At 59.0% G+C, this 23,063-nt stretch overlaps 1 protein-coding gene across 1 annotated transcript in view; it reads left to right on the plus strand.

The window, feature by feature from the left end:
• The window catches only part of ATP8B3 (ATPase phospholipid transporting 8B3), a 29,532-nt gene that overhangs the window by 4,950 nt on the left and 1,519 nt on the right, over positions 1-23,063 (plus strand). Inside the window, exons 6-27 of the mRNA XM_058282157.2 lie at positions 1,007-1,068; positions 2,426-2,498; positions 2,717-2,787; positions 3,099-3,181; positions 6,250-6,408; positions 8,779-8,867; positions 9,414-9,604; positions 9,709-9,917; positions 11,783-11,811; positions 11,892-12,048; positions 13,058-13,246; positions 13,358-13,470; positions 14,323-14,487; positions 14,587-14,698; positions 15,565-15,640; positions 15,851-15,968; positions 16,793-17,174; positions 17,257-17,480; positions 20,675-20,758; positions 21,196-21,435; positions 21,562-21,700; positions 21,989-22,119. Of these exons, the coding sequence (XP_058138140.1) occupies positions 1,007-1,068; positions 2,426-2,498; positions 2,717-2,787; positions 3,099-3,181; positions 6,250-6,408; positions 8,779-8,867; positions 9,414-9,604; positions 9,709-9,917; positions 11,783-11,811; positions 11,892-12,048; positions 13,058-13,246; positions 13,358-13,470; positions 14,323-14,487; positions 14,587-14,698; positions 15,565-15,640; positions 15,851-15,968; positions 16,793-17,174; positions 17,257-17,480; positions 20,675-20,758; positions 21,196-21,435; positions 21,562-21,700; positions 21,989-22,119 (3,096 nt within the window). The remainder of the gene's footprint in view (positions 1-1,006; positions 1,069-2,425; positions 2,499-2,716; positions 2,788-3,098; positions 3,182-6,249; positions 6,409-8,778; positions 8,868-9,413; positions 9,605-9,708; positions 9,918-11,782; positions 11,812-11,891; positions 12,049-13,057; positions 13,247-13,357; positions 13,471-14,322; positions 14,488-14,586; positions 14,699-15,564; positions 15,641-15,850; positions 15,969-16,792; positions 17,175-17,256; positions 17,481-20,674; positions 20,759-21,195; positions 21,436-21,561; positions 21,701-21,988; positions 22,120-23,063) is intronic.

Here is a 23,063-nt window from a genome sequence, read left to right on the forward strand (position 1 = left end):
ATCCATCATCCATATATTATCATCTATCTATTCATTCATCATCTATATATTATCATTTATCATCCATCCATCCATCCATCATCCTCTCTCTATCATCAATCTATCCACCCATCCATTATCATATGTCTATCCATCCGTCCATCCATCATCCTCTATCATCATCTATCCATCCCTCCATCAATCCACCCATTATCTATCATCCATCCATCATCCATATATTATCATCTATCATCTATCCATCCATCCATCCCTCTGTTATCACCTATTTAATCTATCTATCTATCTATCATCTCCCTGCCTACCTCACACGTATCCTCTGAACACCTGCGTGTGGTCGCCACGTCATTGCTCCCTGAATACGTTCTACTTCCCTGTGTATCTCCTAAGAACAAGGATAGTCACTTGCGTAACCACCTGAAGAAATCGAAAGATTTCACATTAAATGAAACTGACAGCCTTTATTCCAATTTCTTCATATGTCCCAATGACGTCCTTTTGAGCCTTTTCTTGAAGTTCCACCCATGTAACCGTCACTGTTTTTCTCGTTGGCCTTTTTAAAAAACAATGACGGAAACACACATATAGAACAGAAACTTCCCCAGCAACCCCTCCCCGACCCCTCGGGGGCTGAGCCCGCTCACCTGGGGGAAAGCCCACCCATCCAGCTGCCCGCAGGGCTTCAGTGGCCCTTTGAATCTGGCACCCACGACAGGTGGTTGCCAGACAGCCCCACTCAACCAGGGAGAGGGGGTCACCCAACCTGTCGGCCAAATTGCTCTGGTGGTCCCCGCGCCGTGGCAGGGTCTGCCTTCCTTCTGCCAACAGCCATCGGCCCTGCCCCCCCAGCCTCAGGGGTCCCTCGGGCAGCTCCTTGGGGTGGGGTTTGCTGACAATTTCTGCACGTCCCTGTGAGCAGGACAGTGGCCCCCAGCCGGGCAGCCACCTGGGCGGGGCCTGGGGCAACTGGTGGGCGTGGCAACCCCTGACACCCCCCATCTCGGTCCAGAGGCGGCACCGGAGTGACAAAGCCATCAACAACAGGCCCTGCCAGATCCTGTGGGGGAGGAGGTGAGGCGGGGTCCAGGCAGGACGAGGAGACCCCAGTTCCGCCCCGGCCAGGACGGCGGGAGGGGCGTGCCAGGCAGAGGGTCCCAAGTCCAGGAGTCCTGATCCAGTCTGACGGGGGACCCAGGCCAGCGCTTATTAGGCACCTGCTGTCTTCCAGACCTAGACTCGGCCCCGTGATGGGGGCAAAGAGGCCAAGGGCCAGCTCGTTTACCTTTGCAGGGCTCAGGGCTCAGCTGAGGGGGAGGCCCGGGGCGGTCTGGAAGGGTCCTGGGCCCAGGACCCAGCACGTAGCCGTGAGGAGGGAGCTGCCAGTGGGCCGCTCACAGTGGGGTGCTGGCTCCGAGGGAAGGCTGAGCAGGAGCAGTGGCCTGCGGGCAGGGACTCTGGAGCAAAGCACCTCTAGGGGTATCAGGGAGCACCCTTCCAAGTTCCAGCGCCATCATCACACTGAAGGATGGGTGGTGGATGCGTGGAAGGATGTATGTGTGTACGTGTGGGTGGGTGGGTGGATGGATGGATGGAAAGATGGAAGAAAGGATGGATGGAAGGGTGGATGGATGGATGGAAGAATGTATGTATGTATGGATGGAAGAGTGGAAGGGGGATGGAAGGGTGGATGGATGGAAGGATGGAAGGCAAGAAGGAAGGAAGGAAGAAAGGAAGGAAAGATGGAAAGCTGGTTGGCTGGCTGGCTGGTTGGATAGATGTAAGGAAGAGTGGATGGATGGATGGATGGAAGGAAGGAAAAGAGGGATGGATGGATGGGTGGAAGGATGGATGTATGGCTAGATGTAAGAAAGAGTTGATGGATGGAAAGATGAATCAATTGATAGACAATGGATGGAAGGAAGAAAGGGAAGGATGGGTGGATGGCAAAGTGTGGATGGGTGGATGGATGGAAAGAAGGGTCATGGATGGATGGGTGGAAGGATGGATATATGAATTGAAAAAAGGAAGGAAGGAAGGGTGGATGGATGAATGAACAGAAAAATGGAAGGGTGGATGGATGAATGAACAGAAAAATGGAAGGGTGGATGGATGAAAGGAAGGATGGATGGATGAATAGATGTAAAGAAGAGTTGATGGAGGGAAGGGTGGATGGATAGATGGATGGATGGAAAGATGATGGATGGAAAGACAATGGATTGAAGGAAGGAAGAAAGGGAAGGATGGGTGGATGGATGGAAAGAAGGGTGGACGAATGGAAGTGTGGAGGGGTGGATGGATGGAAGGGAGGGTGGGTGGAAGGAAGGAAGGGAAGAAGGAAGGAAGGAGGGAAGGGATGGGGAGGGCGTCGGGGTCCCTTAGCTGGGACCGGAAGTGCCCCCCCCCTCACCGACCACCTCCCTTCTTGCAGCTTCCTGTGGAAGAAGTGGAGGGACCTGTGCGTGGGGGACGTGGTCTGTCTCCGCAAGGACAGCATTGTCCCGGTGAGATGGGTCCCGGGAGCGTGGGCTTCTCCGGCCCTCGGCCCCAGAACTCCCTTGGCCTGGCCCCACCAGCCCCCAGCGCAATCCTCGAGCTCTCCCCAGGCGGGGGGCTGCCTTCCCTCCTGACCTTGGGCCCCCGCTTGTCAGGAGGTTGCTCCGGGGTCGCCCTTGGGCCCCCCACCCCCACCCTGCAACGGGGTGCTTGTCCCCCCCCCCAGGCCGACCTGCTCCTGCTGGCCAGCTCAGAGCCCAGCAGCCTGTGCTACGTGGAGACGGCCGACATCGACGGGTGAGGAGCCGCGTCTGCCCTGGGGGCCTGGGGGGACCCCATCCCCACTGGCCGGAGTCCCCCCTGGGGGCGTTTCTGGGGGGCCGAGTGGCTTTTCAAGCCCCCTGGAGCAAGAAGAATGAACCAGAGGCCGGGAGACCCGCTGTGCGCCACGCCGCGCGGCCGCGACGGGGAGGCCGAGGCTCGCCCGAGCCCTGGGGGGTCTGGCCCGCGCCTCGTGCCTGTCGGAAACGGGAGGGCGATTCTGGAGGTGGGGGCTGGGACTCCTTTCTGGGGTGTTGTCTGCCACGCCCCACCCTTCGTGTTGCCAGGGAGACAAACTTGAAGTTCAGACAGGCCCCTACCATCACCCACCACGAGCTGACCAATATCAAGAAGATGGCGCGTTTCCAAGGTGAGAGGCCCGCGGAGCCCGCCCTGTCCGCGCGTCCAGCCGCCTCGGCAAAGTGGGAGCCGGAACCCCCACCTCAGAGGGTTTGGGTGACGGTGATGGGGGGTGAGGGGTGGTGGGGAGGCGTCGGGCCGTGCCTAGCACCCAGAAAGCTCCTCTTCCCTCGTTGGTGCCCCGCGCCCTGTCACGTCCTCCAAGGGGCTGCCGTGACTTAACAACAGTCGCGCTCATCAGACGTCTGACCTGAAGACAGACTGCATCTGTCAGTCACAGCTGAGTCCCCAGCACTGTGCACACAGTCGGTGCTCAATACACGTTCCTTGAATTGATGAGGGCAAGCAGAGTGCTCAGTCATTGCTTGCTCTGTCATTCCTTCACTGCCTCCCGGGGTCAGCATCGCTTTTTGTGTTTTCCGTTTTGTTTTTTTAGGAGGTACTGGGAATCGAACCCAGGACCTTATACATGGGAAGCAGGTGCTCAACCACCAAACTACAGGAAAGCTTTTAGCAGGCCCGCTTATCTCAGGCCTGTATTGGGTCCTCCAAACTGGCCTAACAGTTGGGATGTTTTTTGTTAGGGTTGTTGTAAAACGTGCTGCAATAATTCAAAATTATTGTTAAAACGGTGCAATATTAACACAAACATTTTTGTTGATTTGTCCGAAAAATCAGCCTGGGTAAATGGGTTAACAATTCGGGTGGTGGGAAAGACCCAGAAGGAAGAGAGAAGCACTGCCTGACCCCTGCCCCTTGCAGTTTCTTTTTTTTTTTCTTTTTTAAGATTTATTTTTATTTATTTCTCTCCCCTTCCCCACCCCCATCGACTGCTCTCTGGGTCCATTCTCTGTGTGTTCTTCTGCATCTGCTTGCATTATGAAGCGGCACTGGGAAATTGCTTCTCTTTTTTGTTGCATCGTCTTGCTGCGTCCGTTCTCCATGTGTGCGGCACCACTCCTGGGTGGGCTGCACTTTTTTCAGGCGGGGCGGCTCTCCTTGCGGGGTGCACACCTTGCGCATGGGGCTCCCCTACGTGGGGGCACCTCGGCACGGCACGGCACTCCTTGCGCGCATCAGCATTGCACGTGGGCCAGTTTACCACATGGGTCAGGAGGCCCTGGGAATTGAACCCAGGACCCTCCATATGGTAGACGGACACCCTATCAGTTGAGCCACATCCACTTCCCCTCGTAGTTTCTTGTTTTCCACCTGGACACGTTTCTCTCATTGGATACGGTTACTCTTCATTGTGGCCCAGCAAGGAGATAAGTGTTTTCCTGTCTTAATGCAAAGACAAGTTGCTCTAATTGCTCCGAAGGCCCGAGGGCTAGCTGGGGTAGAAGGCCACCACTGTCCTGGTGGCCCCAGACTCAGCGGATGGGCCTCTGTTTGTCCCCATGGGGGAGAGGCTGAGAGGCGCAGTGTATTAGTCAGCCAGAGGGGTGCTGGTGCAAAGTCCCAGAACTCTGTTGGCTGTTATGAGGGGTCTTTATTTGGTGCAGAAGTTCATAGTCACAAGGTCCTAAAGAGTCCAACTCACGGTACCATAAGAAATACTTTCTCACCCAAAGTCATTGGCCATGTGTTGAAGCAAGATGGCGGGCGACGTCTGCGAGGGTTCAGCCTTCCTCTTCCTCTTAGCCCCTGTGGTCCCAGCTTCTTCCGATCTCAGATGCAGGCTGGCACAGGGCTCGTCTCTCTCCCTGGATCTTGTTTCTTCTGGGCTCAGCTGCTCTGTTCTCTTCTCAAGGTCAGCTGTAGACTCCCGGGTCTGTCTTCCAGGGTCACGTCTAAGGAAGCACTTTCTTTCCCTGCCTACCTGTTTTTATTTGTCTACTTCCATGTGAGAGTCTGTTTTATCAGCTCCCCCAGGGGGCTGCAGCTCAACACTTGCATCGCATTCCAATGACTGGTTGAATCCGAGCCCTAATCTTAACATAATTTAATCAGATGTCTCAGCTGAATCTAATACAAGCAAAAGGCTATCCCACCCAGAGGAACAGACCAGTTTACAAACCTAACCAATGTCCCTTTTTGGAATTCATAAATCATCTCAAACTGCCCCAGCCAAACCCAGTGCTTTCTGCTGAGGGGCTGTACCTGGAGCCCTGCAGACCCCGGAACGCAGGGTGGGGGTCTCTCTGGGCCCAGGTCCAGTCATCCCAATGTTCCTACAAGGCATGGCCCCAGTTTTCAGAGGAGGACACTGAGGTTCAGAGAGGCTCCCCATGCCCCACCCCCTGGCCCAGACATCTTTGGCTCCTACAGTCAGGATTAAATTAGGCCCCCAGGCCCTGTGAAGGAATTGGGGAAGGGGGAGGCAAGGACCCCCCCCCCCGGAGACCTGTGGCCCCTCAGCCCTCTCATTTCTGGAGTCCCAGTCTGTTTCCTCCCACAAGAGCGAGGCTGACGATATCCCATCACAGGGATGGGAACTGTGATGGTGATTGGGGTGAAGGTGGAGACGCCGATAGTGACCCCCCCACCTTCTGGAAGGTTCTTCACCGTGACCCTTCATCTGTCTCCTGTGGGTTCCTGGTGTCTAATGATTCTTCTGTGTGTGATCATTGCCTCCCTTTCTCTCTGCCTTATGCATTTATGGAGCACCTACTGTGTACCAAGTGCTGGGCTGGGCCTGGGGTCACAGCGTGTGCTAGTCAAGCCCAGTGCCTACTCTTACAGGGCTTGCAGACGTTAATGACATTGCCACATGAATCAATGTCTAGCTATGTCCAGGGTCAGAACACAAGGGAGGGAGCTAGAGGATGGGGGCCGAGAGACTCGACTGCTTGGAGGCTCGGTGAGGACTTTCCTGGAGAGGTGTGAGCCGGGGAAAGCCTTCCCGGAAGGGCCAATGGCACGTGCAAAGGGCCTGAGGTCAGAGGGGCTAGCTTTGGGGACCTCAAGAGAAGCCTGCATGGTGGGGTTGGGGCAAGTCGGGGGCAGTGGGGAGCCCCTCAGGGTGGCCAGAGCCAGAGAGTTCCCCCCTCAAGTTGGAGAAGGGTGACAGGGAGTATGGAAAAGGGCCCAAGTTCAGCCGTGCTCCCAGGCCTCTGACCGCCTGGCCACCCACAGGCAAGGTCGTGTGTGAGGAGCCCAACAGTCGGATGCACCACTTCGTGGGGTGCCTGGAGTGGGAGGGCAAGAAGTACCCCCTGGACAGCGGCAACATCCTCCTCCGTGGCTGCAAGATCCGCAACACGGACACCTGCTATGGACTGGTCATCTATGCCGGTACGGCCTGAGGTGCAGGGATGGGTAAGAGCCAGGAGCAGGTGGCGAGAAGCCACGGAGCCAGGCCCGGCTGCCGTGGGTCTGCTGCACGACGTGCGGCTCCCAGCGCAGCTCCTCTGTGCTCTGAGTTCTGAAATGTAAAAAGGGACGTGTAGAGCCAGCACCCTTGTTGTGGTTGGGAAATGGGGTGCTTGCATGGAGATCACAGCTGGATGGACAGATGGGCGGGTGGGCAGGTAGATGGATGGAAGGATGGATGGAAGGAAGGAAGGATGAGTGGAAGGAAGGAAGGATGGAAGAATGAATGGAAGGAAGGATGGATGGATGGAAGGGTGGAAGGAAGGAAAGATGGATGGAAAGAAGGATGATGGAAGGAAGGAAGGAAGGGTGGAAGGAAGGAAAGATGGATGGAAGGAAGGATGGAAGGAAGGAAGGATGGATGGAAGGATGGGTAGATGGGCAGGTGGATGGATGGAAGGAAAGAATGGAAGGAAGGAAGGGAGAATGGGTGGAAGGATGGAAGGATGGAAGGAAGGAAAGATGGGTGGAAGAAAGGATGGGTGGAAAGATGGATGGATGGATGGAAGATAGGAAGGAAGGAATGATGAAAGGAAGGAAGGAAGAAAGGATTAAATGATGGATAGATAGATGAAAAGATGGATGAATGTAAGGGAGGATGGATGTGTGGATGGCTGGAAGGAAGGATGGGTGGAAGGATGGATGGATAAAAGGAAGGATGGTTGGAAGGAAGGATGGAAGAATGGATGGAAGGATAGATGGAAAGAAGGAAGGATGGATGGATGGAAGGAAGTATGGATGTATAGAAGGAAGGATGGGGGAAACGGACTTTGGCCCAGTGGTTAGGGCGTCCGTCTACCACATGGGAGGTCCGCGGTTCAAACCCCGGGCCTCCTTGACCCGTGTGGAGCTGGCCATGCGCAGTGCTGATGCGCGCAAGGAGTGCCGTGCCACGCAGGGGTGTCCCCCGCGTAGGGAAGCCCCACGCGCAAGGAGTGCGCCTGTGAGGAAAGCCGCCCAGCGTGAAAAGAAAGAGCAGCCTGCCCAGGAATGGTGCCACCCACACTTCCCGTGCCGCTGACGACAACAGAAGCGGACAAAGAAACAAGATGCAGCAAATAGACACCAAGAACAGACAACCAGGAGAGGGGGGGAAATTAAATAAATAAATAAATCTTTAAAAAAAAAAAAAAAAAAAAAAAAGAAGGAAGGATGGATGGGAGAATGGGTAGATGGGCAGGTGGATGGATGGATGAAAGAAGGAAAGATAGATGGAAGGATGGAAGAATGGAAGAAAGGATGGATGGACGAATAGAAGGAAGGAAAGATGGATGGAAGGAAGGATGGATGGAAGGATAGGCAGATGGGCAGGTGGATGGATGGATGAAAGAAGGAAAGATAGATGGAAGGATGGAAGAATGGAAGAAAGGATGGATGGACGAATAGAAGGAAGGAAAGATGGATGGAAGGAAGGATGGATGGAAGGATAGGCAGATGGACAGGTAGATGGATGATGGAAAGAAAGAAGGAAGGAAGGAAGGGTGGAAGGAAGGAAAGATGGATGGAAGGAAGGATGGATAAAAGGAAGGAAGAATGGATGTATAGAAGGAAGGATGGGTGGATGGGCAGGTAGATGGATGGATGGAAGGAAAGAAGAATGGAAGGAAGGAAGAATGGGTGGCAGGTTGAAAGGATGGAAGGAAGGAAAGATGGATGGAAGGATGGATGGAAGGAAGGAAGGAAAGGTGGAAGGAAGGAAAGATGGATGGAAGAAAGGATGGATGGAAGGATGGATAGATGGAAGACAGGAAGGAAGGAAGGATGAAAGGAAGGAAGGATTAAATGATGGATAGATGGGTGAAATGATGGATGGATGGGTAGATGGATAAATAGAAATGATGGATGGAAGGAAGAACAGATGTGTAGATGGGTGGAAGGAAGGATGGATGAGCAGAAAGATGGCTGTATGGATAAACAGGTGAATGGATGGACAGATGGAAGGATGAGCTGTCAGACAGACTGACAGATGAACAGATGGGTGGAGAATGGATGGGTAGACAGACAGATGGCTGGCTTCCACGAGCATGAAGACTTAGGGGTGTGCCCGTCCTGTGCACGCTCCCCGCCCCCACCTGCCTGCCCTCTACGTGCACGTGCGGAAATCCCTCTCCCGGGGACTCCCCAGAAGGCTGAACAGCACCCACAAAGAAACAAGAGAAAGGAAAGAAAATCCGAAGACAGAGCAGGCACCCCAAGCTCCCGGGCCTCGCAGGGGAAGGCAGCTTGCACCCGGGCCATGCCAGGTGTCCCTGGCGCGGCCACTGAGTCCATCCGACGCCCCCTGCCCTGCAGGTTTCGACACAAAGATCATGAAGAACTGTGGCAAGATCCATCTCAAGAGAACGAAGCTAGACTACATGATGAACAAGCTGATCGTCATAGTGAGCCGCCCAGGGGTGCAGGGAGGGCCAGGACAAGCCCCCAGCCCCACCCCCCAACCCCCTCCCACGGCAAAACGTCTGCCCTGATCCTACAGGCGGGACTTCGGGGCAGAGAACCTTTTCTTTAGAATAACAATTTGTAACAATTGCGCACTAACGAGTTGCAATGTCGCTCTTTCCCAAACTGATGCAAAATAATAAATTGCTCACGGGCTCTTCACCGAAATGCACCCATCCTGAGCTTTCTGCCCCAGTGACTTAGTCATTTAAAATGTATGGATGGGGAGCCGATGTGGCTCAGGGGCTGAGCGCCGGCTTCCCACATACAAGGTCCTGGGTTCAAGCCCCAGCCCCGGTACATCAAACAAAACAAGACAAAAAATATATATATACATATAAGAAAATGATAGGAGCCGCAAAGGTAGGCTCGGACTCTGCTCCTGGGACCCCAGCGCCCCCTCCTCTGCGCCCCCCGCCGTGCCCGTCCCTTTCCGCCCGGGGGTTGCGCGGGCGCCGCGTGCCACCCCGCCTCGCGCCCGCCCGCAGGTCTTCCTGGCGCTGGTGGCCATCTCCCTGGGGCTGACGCTGGGCTTCAGGTTCATGGTGCAGGAATTCAAGGACACGCACTTCTACGTCTCGGCCAAGTTCTCCCGCGCGCTGGCCACCGAGTCCTTCTTCACCTTCTGGGGCTTCCTCATCCTGCTCAGCGTCATGGTCCCCATGGCCATGTTTGTCCTGTGAGTCCCGGTGCCCCCCCCCTGGGTCCAGGTGGGGCCCGAGGGGGGTGCTGGTGTGGGGGGGCGCTGGGCCGCAGCCGCCGCCTGACGCCCGCCCCCCGCAGCGCGGAGTTCATCTACATGGGCAACAGCGCCTTCATCGGCTGGGACCTGCAGATGTACCACGAGCCGCAGGACCTGCCGGCCAAGGCGCGCAGCACCAGCCTCAACGACGAGCTGGGCCAGGTGGAGTACGTCTTCTCGGACAAGACGGGCACGCTCACGCAGAACATCATGACTTTCAAGACGTGCTGCATCGACGGCTTGGTCTACGGTGAGGCCCCGCCCCTGGAGCCCCGCCCCCAGAGAGCCCCGCCCCCAGGCCCCGCCCATAAGGCGTCCTGTCCCCAGGGAACCCCGCCCAAATGGGAGCTTCCACAGGAGACCCCCCCCTGCCCCCCGGCCCTGCCCCGGGACCCCACCCACACCAAAACACCCGCCCTTGGAGCCCCACCCACAGAGGGCCCCGCCCATAGGGACCCCCTCCCACAAAGAGCCCCCCACCCCTGGAGCCCTGCCCATAAGGTGTCCTGTCCCCGGGGAACCCCGCCCAAATGGGAGCGTCCCACAGGAGACTCCTCCGGCCTTGCCCCGGGGCCCCACCCACAAAGAACCCTACCCCGGAGCCCCGCCCACAAGGTGTCCTGTCCCCAGGGAGTCCCGCCCACAAAGAACCCCACCCAGGAGCCCCGCCCATGGAGAGCCCCGCCCCTGGAGCCCCGCCCACAGAGAGCCCCGCCCTGGGACCCTACCCCGGAGCCCCGCCCACAAGGTGTCCTGTCCCCAGGGAGTCCCGCCCACAAAGAACCCCACCCAGGAGCCCCGCCCATGGAGAGCCCCGCCCCTGGGAGCCCCGCCCATAAGGCCTCCTGTCCCCAGGGAGCCCCACCCAAATGGGAGCTTCTCACAGGAGACCCCCCCGCCCTGCCCAGGGAGCCCCACCAAAAGGAGTCCTGTCCCTGGGTAGCCCCGCCCAGATGGGAGATTCCCACAGGAGACCCCCACCCCACCGTGGGAGCCCCGCCCCCACTGGGTGCCCCAGCCAGCCAAAAACTCCCCAGGGAACACACTCATCAGATGCAGGGAGATGGGCCACGTGGGCCTTGGGAGGGAGGGGGGGTCCCTTCTGAGCGAGCAGAAACATGGGCCCCCCAGACCTGAGCAAGGATGGCCCGGCACCCAGCAGCCCCACCCCACTGCAGGGCCACGGGGGCCACAGCCTATGCGCTGCACCCCTCACCCAGCCTCCCCACCGAAATGGCAGCCACGGACCCATGGCCAGATTGCCTGGCCTAGCTGGAGGGTCTGCAAACTTTTCCCGCAAGGGCCCGTGAGGGTCTTCAGCCCCACGGGATGGCAGGGCCTCTGTCCCCGTCTCAAGGCTGCCATTGTAGGCAGGGAGGCCGGAGCCACTGCGGGCATGGATGGGCATGGCCGTGGGCCCAGGACGCGTTACCTACGGGTGCCGAGATGCGAACGCCGTAGAATTCCCATGTCCTGACATTTTTGATTGAAACAAAAACTTTTCCCCAACCTTTAGAAAAATGTTCCACAGCAGTCTTAGCTCCCCAGCTGTGCAAAAACTGGCCATGAGGCAGGGACTCTGGACCAATCCTGGTCTAGTTTACAGCTCAGCTAGGAGCTTTCAGAGACCCAAGAGGCAAATAGTGGGTGCAGTGGGCACAGCCACTGGCACGAGAAGCTATGCAGGTTCCACCTTTCAGAATGAGCCCATGTCTATTGGTAAATGCCACCTAATGGCTCAGCGAGAGAGTCAACAGGGAGTAGTGGGGTCTGCGGCAAGCGGGAGAGCTAGAGTGCATACCAAAAGGAGCGGCTGCCCAAGGGAATCATCCCTTGATGTGGTCCAGATGTTGCCAGAAGAATGATAAGCTTGAATTTGTATGTGAAATCTTCCAATTATTAGAAGTAGGCAACCAAGTCCAAGTTTTAAAGGCACCGATAGAGCGGCTCGGGGCTGCCCTTTGGCGACACCTGCAACACGGGACCACATCTTTCTCCCCTTGGTCCATCAGGCCTGGTTGGTCCTGGGAAGTGTGAGACTGGGGGGGAGGGCAGGGGGCGTGGGACTCCGAGCAGGCCTGGAGAACTGAGGCCTGAAGCAGGGTATCTCCCCAGGTCCAGACAATGACGACACCATCGGCAAGGTGAGCCCTGCGCCCCTGAGGCGGGGGAGATGGGCAGCGACCCCCCAGAGCCTACCGGTCCCGCTCCCCACCCTGTGCAGGTGAATCCCTACCTCTGGAACGAGTTCTCGGACGGGAAGCTGCTGTTTCACAACGCGCAGCTCCTGCAGGCTGTGCGGGACAACAAGAACCACATGGTGCAGGAATTCTGGCGCCTGCTGGCCCTCTGCCACACCGTGATGGTGCAGGAGGAGGACAGTGAGTGAGCCAGCCCATCCTCTCCTCCGCCTTCGACGTGGTCCAGGCCCCCGGTGCCCACGGTCGTCTCCTGGCCTGAGCGTGGGCCAGCCCATCCCCAGGGTTGCTTCCACTGGCCTTGGAGGTTGGCCAGGCCCTTGTCCAAGCCCCGCCTCCTCTTCTTGAACTTGATGTTGGCCAGGCTCATGGCCCAAGCCCCGCCTCCTCCTCCTGAGCTAGAGGTTGGCCAGGCTCATGGATCAAGCCCCGCCTCCTCCTCTTGAATTAGAGGTTGGCCAGGTCCTTGCCCAAGCCCCGCCTCCTCCTCTTGAACTAGAGGTTGGCCAGGCTCATGGCCCAAGCCCCGCCTCCTCTCCTGAGCTAGAGGTTGGCCAGGCTCATGGATCAAGCCCCGCCTCCTCCTCTTGAACTAGAGGTTGGCCAGGTCCTTGCCCAAGCCCCGCCTCCTCTTCTTGAACTTGAGGTTATTTAGGCTCATGGCCCAAGCCCTGCCTCCTCTTCATGACCTAGAGTTTGAACCCCACCTCCTCCTTCTGAACTTGATGTTGGCCAGGCTCATGACCCAAGCCCTACCTCCTCCTCTTGAACTAGAGGTTGGCCAGGCCCTTGCCTAAGCCTCACCTCCTCCTCCTGAGCTAGAGGTTGGCCAGGCCCTTGCCCAGGCCCCACCTCCTCCTCTTGAACTTGAGGTTGGCCAGGCCTGGAGCCAATACTGTTTAAGGCTGGCGTTTGGAGGGAGGATGTACTGAAGACCTAAAGGATGTCCAGGCTCCCCTCCCTCCCCGAGCCCAGTGTCTGTCCTGAAAGGCAGGGAGGGATCACAGAGACCTGGGCCCCAGCACCCACCTCCTATTCAGCTTGGAGATTGGGCTTTGTGGCTCGACCCGTTTCTGCGTCTATGCTGTGGGGGTGTAAATGGGACCCACCTCAGATGGGTGGGGGGTTCCCAAGAGGTGAGCCCAGGAGGGTCCGGCGGATGGCAAAGGCACCGCTCCCTCCCGGCCCCCAGACCAGCTGCTGTACGAGGCGGCATCCCCAGACGAGGAGGCGCTGGTCACAGCCGCCCGCAACTTCGGCTACGTGTTCCTGGCTCGCACCCAGGACACCATCACGGTGGTGGAGCTGGGGCAGGAGCGGGTCTACCAGGTGCTGGCCATGATGGACTTCAACAGCGTGCGCAAGCGCATGTCTGTGCTGGGTGAGCCCCCCGGCCCGGGCCCTGTGGCCCCCGCCCCACCTCTTCCGGGGGCGGGGGGCAGCTGGGGGTGGAGAGAGGAGCTCTGTGGGCAGCCAGGCCTCTGCCCTGCAGTCCGCACCCCCGAGGGCTCCATCTGCCTCTACACCAAGGGCGCGGACACCGTCATATTCGAGCGCCTGCGCGAGAAAGGCGCCGTGGAGATGGCCACGGAGGAGGCCTTGGCCGTGAGTCTCTGGGCCGGACGGGGGGCAAACAGCTTCAGACTGAAACCCTGAGCAGCCAGGCGAGGTTGGGCAGGCTGTGCACTGCCCAAAAGTGTCCGCCCACCGCCCAGGGGCCGGGAGGGGCTGAGCTCCAAGCCATGCCTGCCAGGGGATAGGGACTCTCTTTCTCCTTTACACACGAACAGCCCCACTCTCACCTGCTACCCAACCAGGTCCCCAGTTTCCAGCTTGCAATTTGTACCAGGCTCAAAGTGATGCCTCAGGGCCTTTGCACGGGCTTGGAGTGCCTTCCCCTATTAGTCCTTTCAAGATCTTTTGGTTCTCAAGACTCTCTCAACTGCCTCCACCTCCAGGGAGCCTTCCCTGCCCTGTCCCCTTTGCCTGGATAGGGGGTCAGTATCACCTCCTACACTCTCCCAGACCCCAGCCCCTCCCCTCTGACTCTGTCACCGAGCCTGACCCCAGCCTGGGGTCCCTGAGGGCTTTGCCAGCAGAGAGCACCTACCAGGGGCAGCCAGGCGTCTGTCCTCTATCCCTGGGGAGGGCAAGGTCAGAATAATGGTCCAAAGTCAACCTGAGAGTGCGGCCAGCTGGCTTGGATCAACCACCCCCAGGGGACGGATAGGTAAACTGAGGCAGCGCCACGGCCTGTCTGCAGCTCCTGCTGTCCAGGGACCTGCCTCCTGGGTGCTCCGGGCCAGCCCCCACCCCACCTCCTCCCTTGTTGGGCCCGTCCCGGGGTGGGGAGCGCAGGGGAGAGGGAATTGCAGGTTGGAGCTGACCCACGAAGGGAGAAGCCCTGGGGCAGGGGGCTGGCGGAGGCAGCTGGTGACGCCCCCGGCCGGGCCTCAGGCCTTCGCCGAGCAGACCCTGCGGACGCTGTGCCTGGCCTACAAGGAGGTGGACGAAGCCACGTTCGAGCAGTGGAGCCAGCGGCACCACGAGGCCAGCATCCTGCTGCAGAACCGCGCGCAGGCCCTGCACCAGGTGTACGAGGAGATGGAGCAGAACCTCAAAGTGGGTGGCCACATGGGGCCCCCCCTGCCAGCAGGGTGGCCGGTCCCAGCTCAGCCTCTCCCCCGACCCCCACTGCAACCCGCTCCCCCTCCCCGCCAGCTCCTGGGAGCCACAGCCATTGAGGACAGACTCCAGGACGGGGTCCCTGACACCATCAAGTGCCTCAAGAAGGGGAACATCAAAGTGTGGGTGCTGACGGGAGACAAGCAAGGTGGGTCCTGGGGAGGCTCGGGACACGGGGAGAAGGAGGAGGCATGGGAGGGTGCTCGGACAGCCGGCCTGGGCTCCCACCGCCCACCGGCGCCGTTTTGAGTGGCTTAAGCATTGTCCTCGGTGGCAGAGAAACAGGACAGATGGCAGTCACAGCCGCGGCTCTCCATGTGAACCTCTCTGTGGGTGTGATGCTGGGCGCCGGGTGGGAACGTCACCCTTCCCCTGTGAGATGACGGGGCAGAGGGGGCCTCAGGAAACACAGACCACCCGAAGGAGGCCGCCCTGCAAGTTAGGGGCAAAGCGGGGCTTGGAACCCCAGACCCTGTGTCCCCCAAGCCTTATCATCATCCACCACAGCGCAATCCCCTTCTGCAGATGCTAGGCACCCCACCCTGGGGCATCTTGGGGGCAGGTGGAGGGTACCTGCAGGGCCACAGCAAAATTACCGAATAAAAATGCTCTTTTACGGCCGGGTTGGTAATCCAGGCTGGATTCTACTCCCTTTTTTGCTGCTGATTTTTGTGGGAATCATGGGCCCTGGGCCCACGGTGCTGGATGAGCAGCAGCTCTGGATGTCGGAGACCTCCCTGAGGGTCCCCTGGACCAACCCCAGACCCAGCTGGGGAAAAGGGTCCCGGGTTTGCCTCGAGTTGCAACCAAAGTCCCAGGGCGGTCTCTCATTGGCCAGCCAGGGCCTCGTGCCCGTCTCTCAACCAATGGCCGAGGCCGGGGGGGGCGGGGCGTGCTGCGTCATTGGCTGGGCCTGGGCGCACAGGAGGGTTGGGGGCGGGTGGGTGTGGCCTGAGGCGGTGTGGGGGGGTGCTCACGGTGGGGGGCCCGGGGCTGAGCAGGGCTGCTTTGCAGAGACGGCGGTCAACATTGGCTTTGCCTGCCAGCTGCTGTCGGAGGACATGCTCATTCTGGAGGAGAAGGAGATCGTGTGAGCGGGGCGGGCGGGGGGCAGGGGGCTGGGGCCCCACCATCCCGGCCCGGTCCCCAGGGTCCACAGCGTGCTCTTGGCCTCTGCCTGGCCAGAGTCTGCCTCGGAGCGCTCTCTCTCCCCGCCCCGTGGCAGAGGGGGAGACCGGGGCACGGGGGCAGGGGCGAGGCCAGCGCCCTCGGGGCAGCTGACGCCTGCCCGGCCCCGCAGCCGGATGCTGGAGACCTACTGGGAGACCAACAACAACCTGACGGACCGGAAGGGCCGCCTGCCGTCCAGGGTCCTGCCGCAGATCAAGATGGCCATGGTCATCAACGGGGACTTCCTGGTCAGTGTGGACACGGGGCGGGCGCAGGGGCACCCGGGGGCGGCTGGAAGGAAAGCCGAGGCTGGGGGGCCTCGGGGCCCTCACCAAGAAGTCGGGCTCAGCTGGGGTGAGGGGTCGGGTCGGGCATCTGGGAGGCCCGAGAGGAGGCTGGGTGGAGGCCAGAGGCGGGGAGGCCCGGGAGGAGGCCAAAAGGAGGCCGGGGGGCCCAGGAGGAGGCTGGGTGGAGGCCAGAGGCAGGGAGGCCCGGGAGGAGACAGGGAGGAGCTGGAGTCTGGGAGACCCGGGAGGAGGCCAAGAGGAGGCCACGAGGCCTGAGAGGAAGCTGGATGGAAGCCAGAGGCAGGGAGGCCTGGGAGGAGGCCAAGAGGAGGTGGGGAGGCCCAGGCCCAGGAGGAGGCTAGGTGGAGGCCAGAGGTGGGGAGGCCCGAGAGGAGGCTGGGAGGAGGCTGGGAGGCCTGGGAGGAGGCTAGAGTCTGGGAGACCTGGGAGGAGGCCAAGAGGAGGTGGGGAGGCCCGGGAGGAGGCTGGGTGGAGGCCAGAGGCTGGGAGGCTCAGGAGGAGGCTGGGTGGAGGCCTGAGGCTGGGAGGCCTGGGAGAAGGCCAAGAGGAGGCCGGGAGGCCTGGGGGGAGGCTGGGAGGCCTGGGAGGAGGCTGGGAGGAGGCCAAGAGGAGACTGTGAGGCCCAAGAGGAGGCCGGGAGGCCCAGGAGGAGGCTGGGAGGAGGCCAGAGGTGGGAGGAGGTCTGGCTGGGCCTCTGTGGGGCAGGCTTGGGGAGCGCGAATGGTGGGGGCAGGCAGGCTGAGCCATCCCACCCCGCCGGCCAGGACCACCTGGTGCTGTCCCAGCGCGGGGAGCCACCCGCCCTGGCCCGCCACGTGCGCATGGACGAGGACGCCTGGGTGGAGCCCGGCCAGTCGGCGGGCCAGTCACTGGGGCCCAGGCCCCTGCTGCAGCAGCTGTCCCGCGCGTGGCACACCCTGGAGGGCCAGGTGAGGGGCACGCGGCTGGCCCGGGGCAGCTCCCGCGAGAGCTCGGCGGCGCGGTGGGAGCGGGCCTTCGTGGACCTGGCCTGCAGGTGCCAGGCGGTCATCTGCTGCCGAGTGACGCCCAAGCAGAAGGCTCTGATCGTGTCGCTCGTCAAGAAGCACCAGCGCGCCGTGACGCTGGCCATCGGGGACGGCGCCAACGACGTCAACATGATCAAGAGTGAGCGCGGCGGGGGGGCCGGGGGCAGCAGGGGCCGCGCGGGGGGGGGGGTGGGTGCCAACGGGCTGCACCTGCCCCGCAGGCGCGGACATCGGCGTGGGGCTGGCGGGCCAGGAGGGCATGCAGGCCGTGCAGAACAGCGACTACGTGCTGGCGCAGTTCGCCTTCCTGCGGCGCCTGCTGCTGGTGCACGGCCGCTGGTCCTACATGCGCGTCTGCAAGTTCCTGCGCTACTTCTTCTACAAGACCCTGGCCTGCATGTCGGTGCAGATCTGGTTCGCCTTCTACAGCGGCTTCACGGCCCAGGTGCGCTGCCCGGCCGCGGGGAGGGCGCGGGGGAGCGCGGCCGGGCCGGGCATGGCCGGCCTTCTATGGGGATGCACGCTCAGAGGTATAGAGTCCGGAGCAAAGAAGGGGATGGCTCCTGCCTGGCTCCAGAGCCAGCGTTTTCAGGCATATCTGGCCAATCGGAGCTCAGGAGTGGGCGTGAGCGGATGCAGAGGTACGTCCTGCTAGAGGACACTGGAGGGAAGCGGGAGATCAAATCCCGGAGGAGCTGAAGGCAGTGGGCCGGGTCCCCGTCTTAAGACTCAGCAGGGTCACGGTGAAGACGGGGGTGCTCTCTCGGCAGAGGCCTCGGGTGCTGCCTGCCCCGGGGGGGAGGAAAGCGCCTGGAAGCAGACGGCTTTAAGAGGGCGTGAGCTCTCGGTCCCTAACACACGGGCATGTGACAGGGCGCTTTCAGTCACCCTCAACAAATACCTGTTTCCTTGTTTGTTATTTTATTTTGCACTTCTTAAATGCCCCCTCCTCCCTGCCCGAGATGATTCTCTCGTCTGTCAGCTCGTTGTGTCTGCTCATCTTCCTTAGGAGACACCGGGAACTGAACCCAGGACCTCCCACAAGGGAGGCGAGTGCCCAGCTGCCTGAGCCACATTCACTCGCAGCTCGTTGCAGCTCGGTGTGGCTCGGTGTGGCTCGTTGCAGCGCGTCGCTTTAGGAGGCACCAGGAACCGAACCCGGGACCTCTCACGTGGGAGGCAGGCGTCCAGCTGCTTGGGCCACATCTGCTCCCTTGTTTATTTTAACCTTCTGCCTTTTAACTTTCCATTTCAGAGAAATTTCAGAATTTAAAAAGTTGTAACAATAGTTCAAAGAGCTCCCGTGTCCACCCCAACCCCAGCCCCACCCTGCTTTCCCGACAGTCAAAACCAGGCAATTAACTTTGATACCCTCCTCTTTTTTTTCTCTCTTTTCATTTATCCAGTTTTGCCTGGTGTCCCGTTAATGCCCCTTTTTCTGGCCCAGGGTCCAGCCAGGATGCCACGTTGCATTTAATTGTTGAGTCTCCTTGGGCTCTTGGTGCTTTGGGGAGCTCGAGCATCTCTGTCCCTCCGCAGCGGCGTTGACCTTGACCGCTGACCAAGGCGGCGCCTGCCAGCGCCCTCCACTGCAGATTTACAGCTTGCCCCTTCAGAATGACTCTTTCCCTTTGGCAGGGAAATAATCTGAGATTCAGCAGATAACCTGATTCTCATCAGACTGATTTGAGCATCCATTGGTGATTTCTTCTCCCCTACTCCCAGCATTTTAAACTGTGACTTTTTTTTTTTTACTTTATTTTTAGGAGGTACCGGGAGTTGAACTCAGGACCTTGTACATGGGAAGCAGGCGCTCAACCACTTGAGCTACTTCTGCTCACTTTTTAACTTCTAATTTTGAAATAAGTTTAGACTTACAGAAAAGTTACCAAGAGCTCCCGAACACCCTTCACCCAGCTTTCCCTAATGCTAACACCATGCATAAACCAAGGACGATGATCAAAAGCGGAGTGAGAAGTGGCACAACACTTAGCCTTCCCTGGCTAACTGCGGATCTTCTCTGGAAAGAGCTGTCCCTTCACGCTATTATTTAGTCAGTCATTGATTTCTACCCATATGGACTCATGGGCATTTATTTTATTCTATGGGCTACATTTTGTTGCTCAAATCATCTCAGATTTGGCCATCAGGATCCCCTTGAAGCAGCCCCTATGTCTTTTTTATTTTAATTTTAAAAATTTGTGCTCCTGTAATATATATACAACCTGAAATCTCTCCTTTCAAGCAAGTTCACATGGGATTCAGTGCTGTTAAGTACATACAGAATGTTGCACTCCTGTCACCACCAACCATCACCGCAGTTGTCCCATCGACCCCAATAGAAACTCCGACTAACCCAAAACTTAGCTCCCCGTTCCTCAGCCGCACCCCAGCCCCTGGCAGCCCGTACTCCGGAGTCTGACTCGATGGAGTTTAGCTTATTCTGATTCCTTCATGCCATTTTTGCCCTTCTGTGCCTGGCTTCTTTCACTCAACATAATGTCTTCAAGATTTATCCGTGCTGTCACCTGTATCAGAACTTCATTCCTTTTTTACGGTGGAATAATATTCCATCTTAATGGATAGCGCACATTTTGTCTATCCACTCCACGGCTGATGAACACTTGAGCTGCTTCCATCTTTCAGCAATTGTGAATAATTGTGCTGCGAGCGTCAGTGTGCAAATATCTGTCCCAGTCCCTGCTTTCAGCTCTTCTGACTTGCACCTGCTGTTCTCTGAACACCTCCTTACCTCCTGCACCACAAGAGATTCCAGGCTCATCAGTACGTTCCCTGCCCCGGCCCTGGAATCAGCTGCTTCTTTGGGCAGCCCCAGTTTCTTTTATTGGAGAATGGGCATTAGACACCCAAGAGCTGGGCTCCGGGTGTGCTCGTGGCTGCTGGGGTGTCCTAGCTCTTGGAGCAGAAAGAGCCAGGAAATGGGCGCATATTAATGCACGTGTGCAGACCCTGCCACGTCTGTCTGTCCTTATGCACAGTAGAAACTTCAGGTTATCTGACTCCAGTCCCGCACCACCAGAATTATTTTAGTTTTTCCCATTTAGTTATTTGCAAGAAACCTTGTTCTTGGTATCCACACCTTTGCTCATGTGGTACAATCTTAGCATGCACCAAAAGTGATTTCAGAGTTGGAATACATGCATACATGCACATATATTTATATTTATATATTTTTAATTGGCCTGGATCCATCATGGATCAAGAAATGAGTTGAGAAAAAAAAAAAAAAAGGGAAACACACACACACACAAAGAGAAGAAGGGCATTGAACCAGTTGTCCCTATGACCCAAGGAGCACCCTCGACTCATTTTCCCTCCCGTGACTCTCTACTGAAGCCACCCAATTAAAACACAAACTCGGCACGTTTCTGCTCTGAAAGAGTTAGGCCCTGAAAGGCACAGCTCCTTGCTTTTTCTCTACCCCCTTTCTCTTCCAGCCCACAGCAAACCCCCATTTGGCCCAAACCTGCCCTTAGCCCCAGCCTTGATTAGAATGCGACTTTCTAGCTCACCGGGAATCCTCGGCTAGCTTGGGGGCATCTCAGGTAAAGATGAGTTTCTGTTGCTAGTCATCTGGCATCCGATGGCTGAGCTCACCGTCCCCCTCTTTGCCCCCAGCCCCTGTATGAGGCCTGGTTCCTGGCGCTGTTCAACCTGCTGTACGCCACCCTCCCTGTGCTCTACATTGGGCTCTTTGAGCAGGTGAGCATGTCGAGGCCTCGCCCCTCCTCCCTGGGGGCGGGGCTGGGAGACCACCAGTCACCGCCAGGGGCCAAGAGCCGTCCTGCCCAGCACCCCTCTGCGGGCACCCCCTTCGCCCCACAGCCCACTGCCCACCTGCATGGAGGGGAGAGGAGGGGAGTGAAAGAGACGGCTCTCCTTCCCATGCCCCACTCCCACGCCCACGTCTGTGCCGCCCAGCGCAGGGGCCAGAGGCGCCCCCACGCCCACCCCGTCCGCCTCCACCCATGGCCGGAGCAGAACCTGGCATCTCCAGTGCATTTGCATTTAAGCAGCCACGCGTGGCAAGGGGCTGCCATATCGGATGGGGAGGTGGGGGCCAGCGTGGCCCGAGGTGGGGGCCTCTCCCGAGACCCCGCGGCTCCCCTTTCTCCGCCTCGGCCCCCCCCCCACCCCAGGACGTGAGTGCGGAGAAGAGCCTGGAGCTGCCGGAGCTCTACGTGGCAGGGCAGAAGGACGAGCTCTTCAACTACGGGGTCTTCTTCCAAGCCATCGTCCACGGCACGGCCACCTCCCTCGTCAACTTCTTCGCGAGCCTGTGGATCAGCCGCGACACGGCGGGGCCCCACAGCTTCAGCGACCACCAGTCCTTTGCTGTCGTCGTGGCCTTGTCCAGCCTGCTGTCCGTCACCGTGGAGGTAGGTGGCTGCCCCGCCCCCACCAGCGGGCCACAGGGGCTCCGGGGCCCTCCCTGCCTCCCATGGCTTGGGCTCGGTGTCCTGGCCCCGGAGCCCCACTGTGGGTGTCTCCCCGCCCCCCCCCAGGTCATCCTGATCATCCAGTACTGGACGATCCTGACAGTGCTGTCCATCGCCTTCAGCCTCATCTTCTACATCTGCATGACCAGCGCCACCCAGAGTTGGTGGCTCTTCCAAACTTCCCCCAAAACCTTCTCGTTTCTGTGTAAGCCCCAGGCAGGGGACGGGGCAGGGGGGCTCAGGAGTCTGAGGCCCCCTCGTGACGCTGGCCACGCTGTGACCGCTGGTGGGTGGGCAGGTTGGTGGCCCCCCGGGCTCCTGACACTGTCCCTGTGGGTTCAGCATCTGGAGGTGCAGACGGGTGCCTTTCTGGACTGTTCCACAAAGGGCCGCCCGACGAGCCAGTGGTGTGCCCGAGGGGAGAGAAGGCGGGGCGTTGGAAATAGGGGGCCCCCCGAGCAGGCTCCGGCCGTGACCCTGCCGCCGTCCCCAGATGCCGACCGCAACGTGCTGACCGAGCCCTCCGTCCTGCTGGTGATCCTGCTGAACGTGAGCATCAACACTCTGCCCGTCCTGGCCCTGCGAGTCATCCGCCAGCTCACCAAGAAGCAACGGGTGGTCAAGGTGAGGGCGTGGGCAGGGGTCCCCACTGCCTGCTCCCGGGGCCCCATCCGCAGGCCCCTCGGAGGGGCCCGGCTGACAACTCTCGAGGCCCAGCACGGAAACAGGTGCCTGGGAGCACTCCAGAGGCTGGGCTGCGTTCAAATGCCGGCCCCGCGCTCGGGGACCGAGGCGACAGAAGTGGCTCTGAAATGCCACGGAAATGTGGACGGTCAGCGTTCCTGCAGAAGTGACTGGGACGGTGAGAGTCCTGGGACACGGCCATGAACCCACAGCTTGTTTCCAGCTTGAGGCTGAACACACAGCTGGCGAGGTCTCATGGAAGCTCTGATTGGCTGGTCAGGGCTTAAGTCCCAGGGAAGAGCTCTGATTGGCTAGACTGGAGTTAAGTCCCAGGGAGGAGCTCTGATTGGCTAGACTGGAGTTAAGTCCCAGGGAGGAGCTCTGATTGGCTAGACTGGAGTTAAGTCCCAGGGAGGAGCTCTGATTGGCTAGACTGGAGTTAAGTCCCAGGGAGGAGCTCTGATTGGCTAGACTGGAGTTAAGTCCCAGGGAGGAGCTCTGATTGGCTAGACTGGAGTTAAGTCCCAGGGAGGAGCTCTGATTGGCTAGACTGGAGTTAAGTCCCAGGGAGGAGCTCTGATTGGCTAGACTGGAGGTAAGTCCCAGGGAGGAGCTCTGATTGGCTAGACTGGAGTTAAGTCCCAGGGAGGAGCTCTGATTGGCTAGACTGGAGGTAAGTCCCAGGGAGGAGCTCTGATTGGCTAGACTGGAGTTAAGTCCCAGGGAGGAGCTCTGATTGGCTAGACTGGAGTTAAGTCCCAGGGAGGAGCTCTGATTGGCTAGACTGGAGTTAAGTCCCAGGGAGGAGCTCTGATTGGCTAGACTGGAGTTAAGTCCCAGGGAGGAGCTCTGATTGGCTAGACTGGAGTTAAGTCCCAGGGAGG

Source organism: Dasypus novemcinctus, chromosome 19, assembly GCF_030445035.2.
Source record: "Dasypus novemcinctus isolate mDasNov1 chromosome 19, mDasNov1.1.hap2, whole genome shotgun sequence".
Lineage (NCBI taxonomy): Eukaryota > Metazoa > Chordata > Mammalia > Cingulata > Dasypodidae > Dasypus > Dasypus novemcinctus.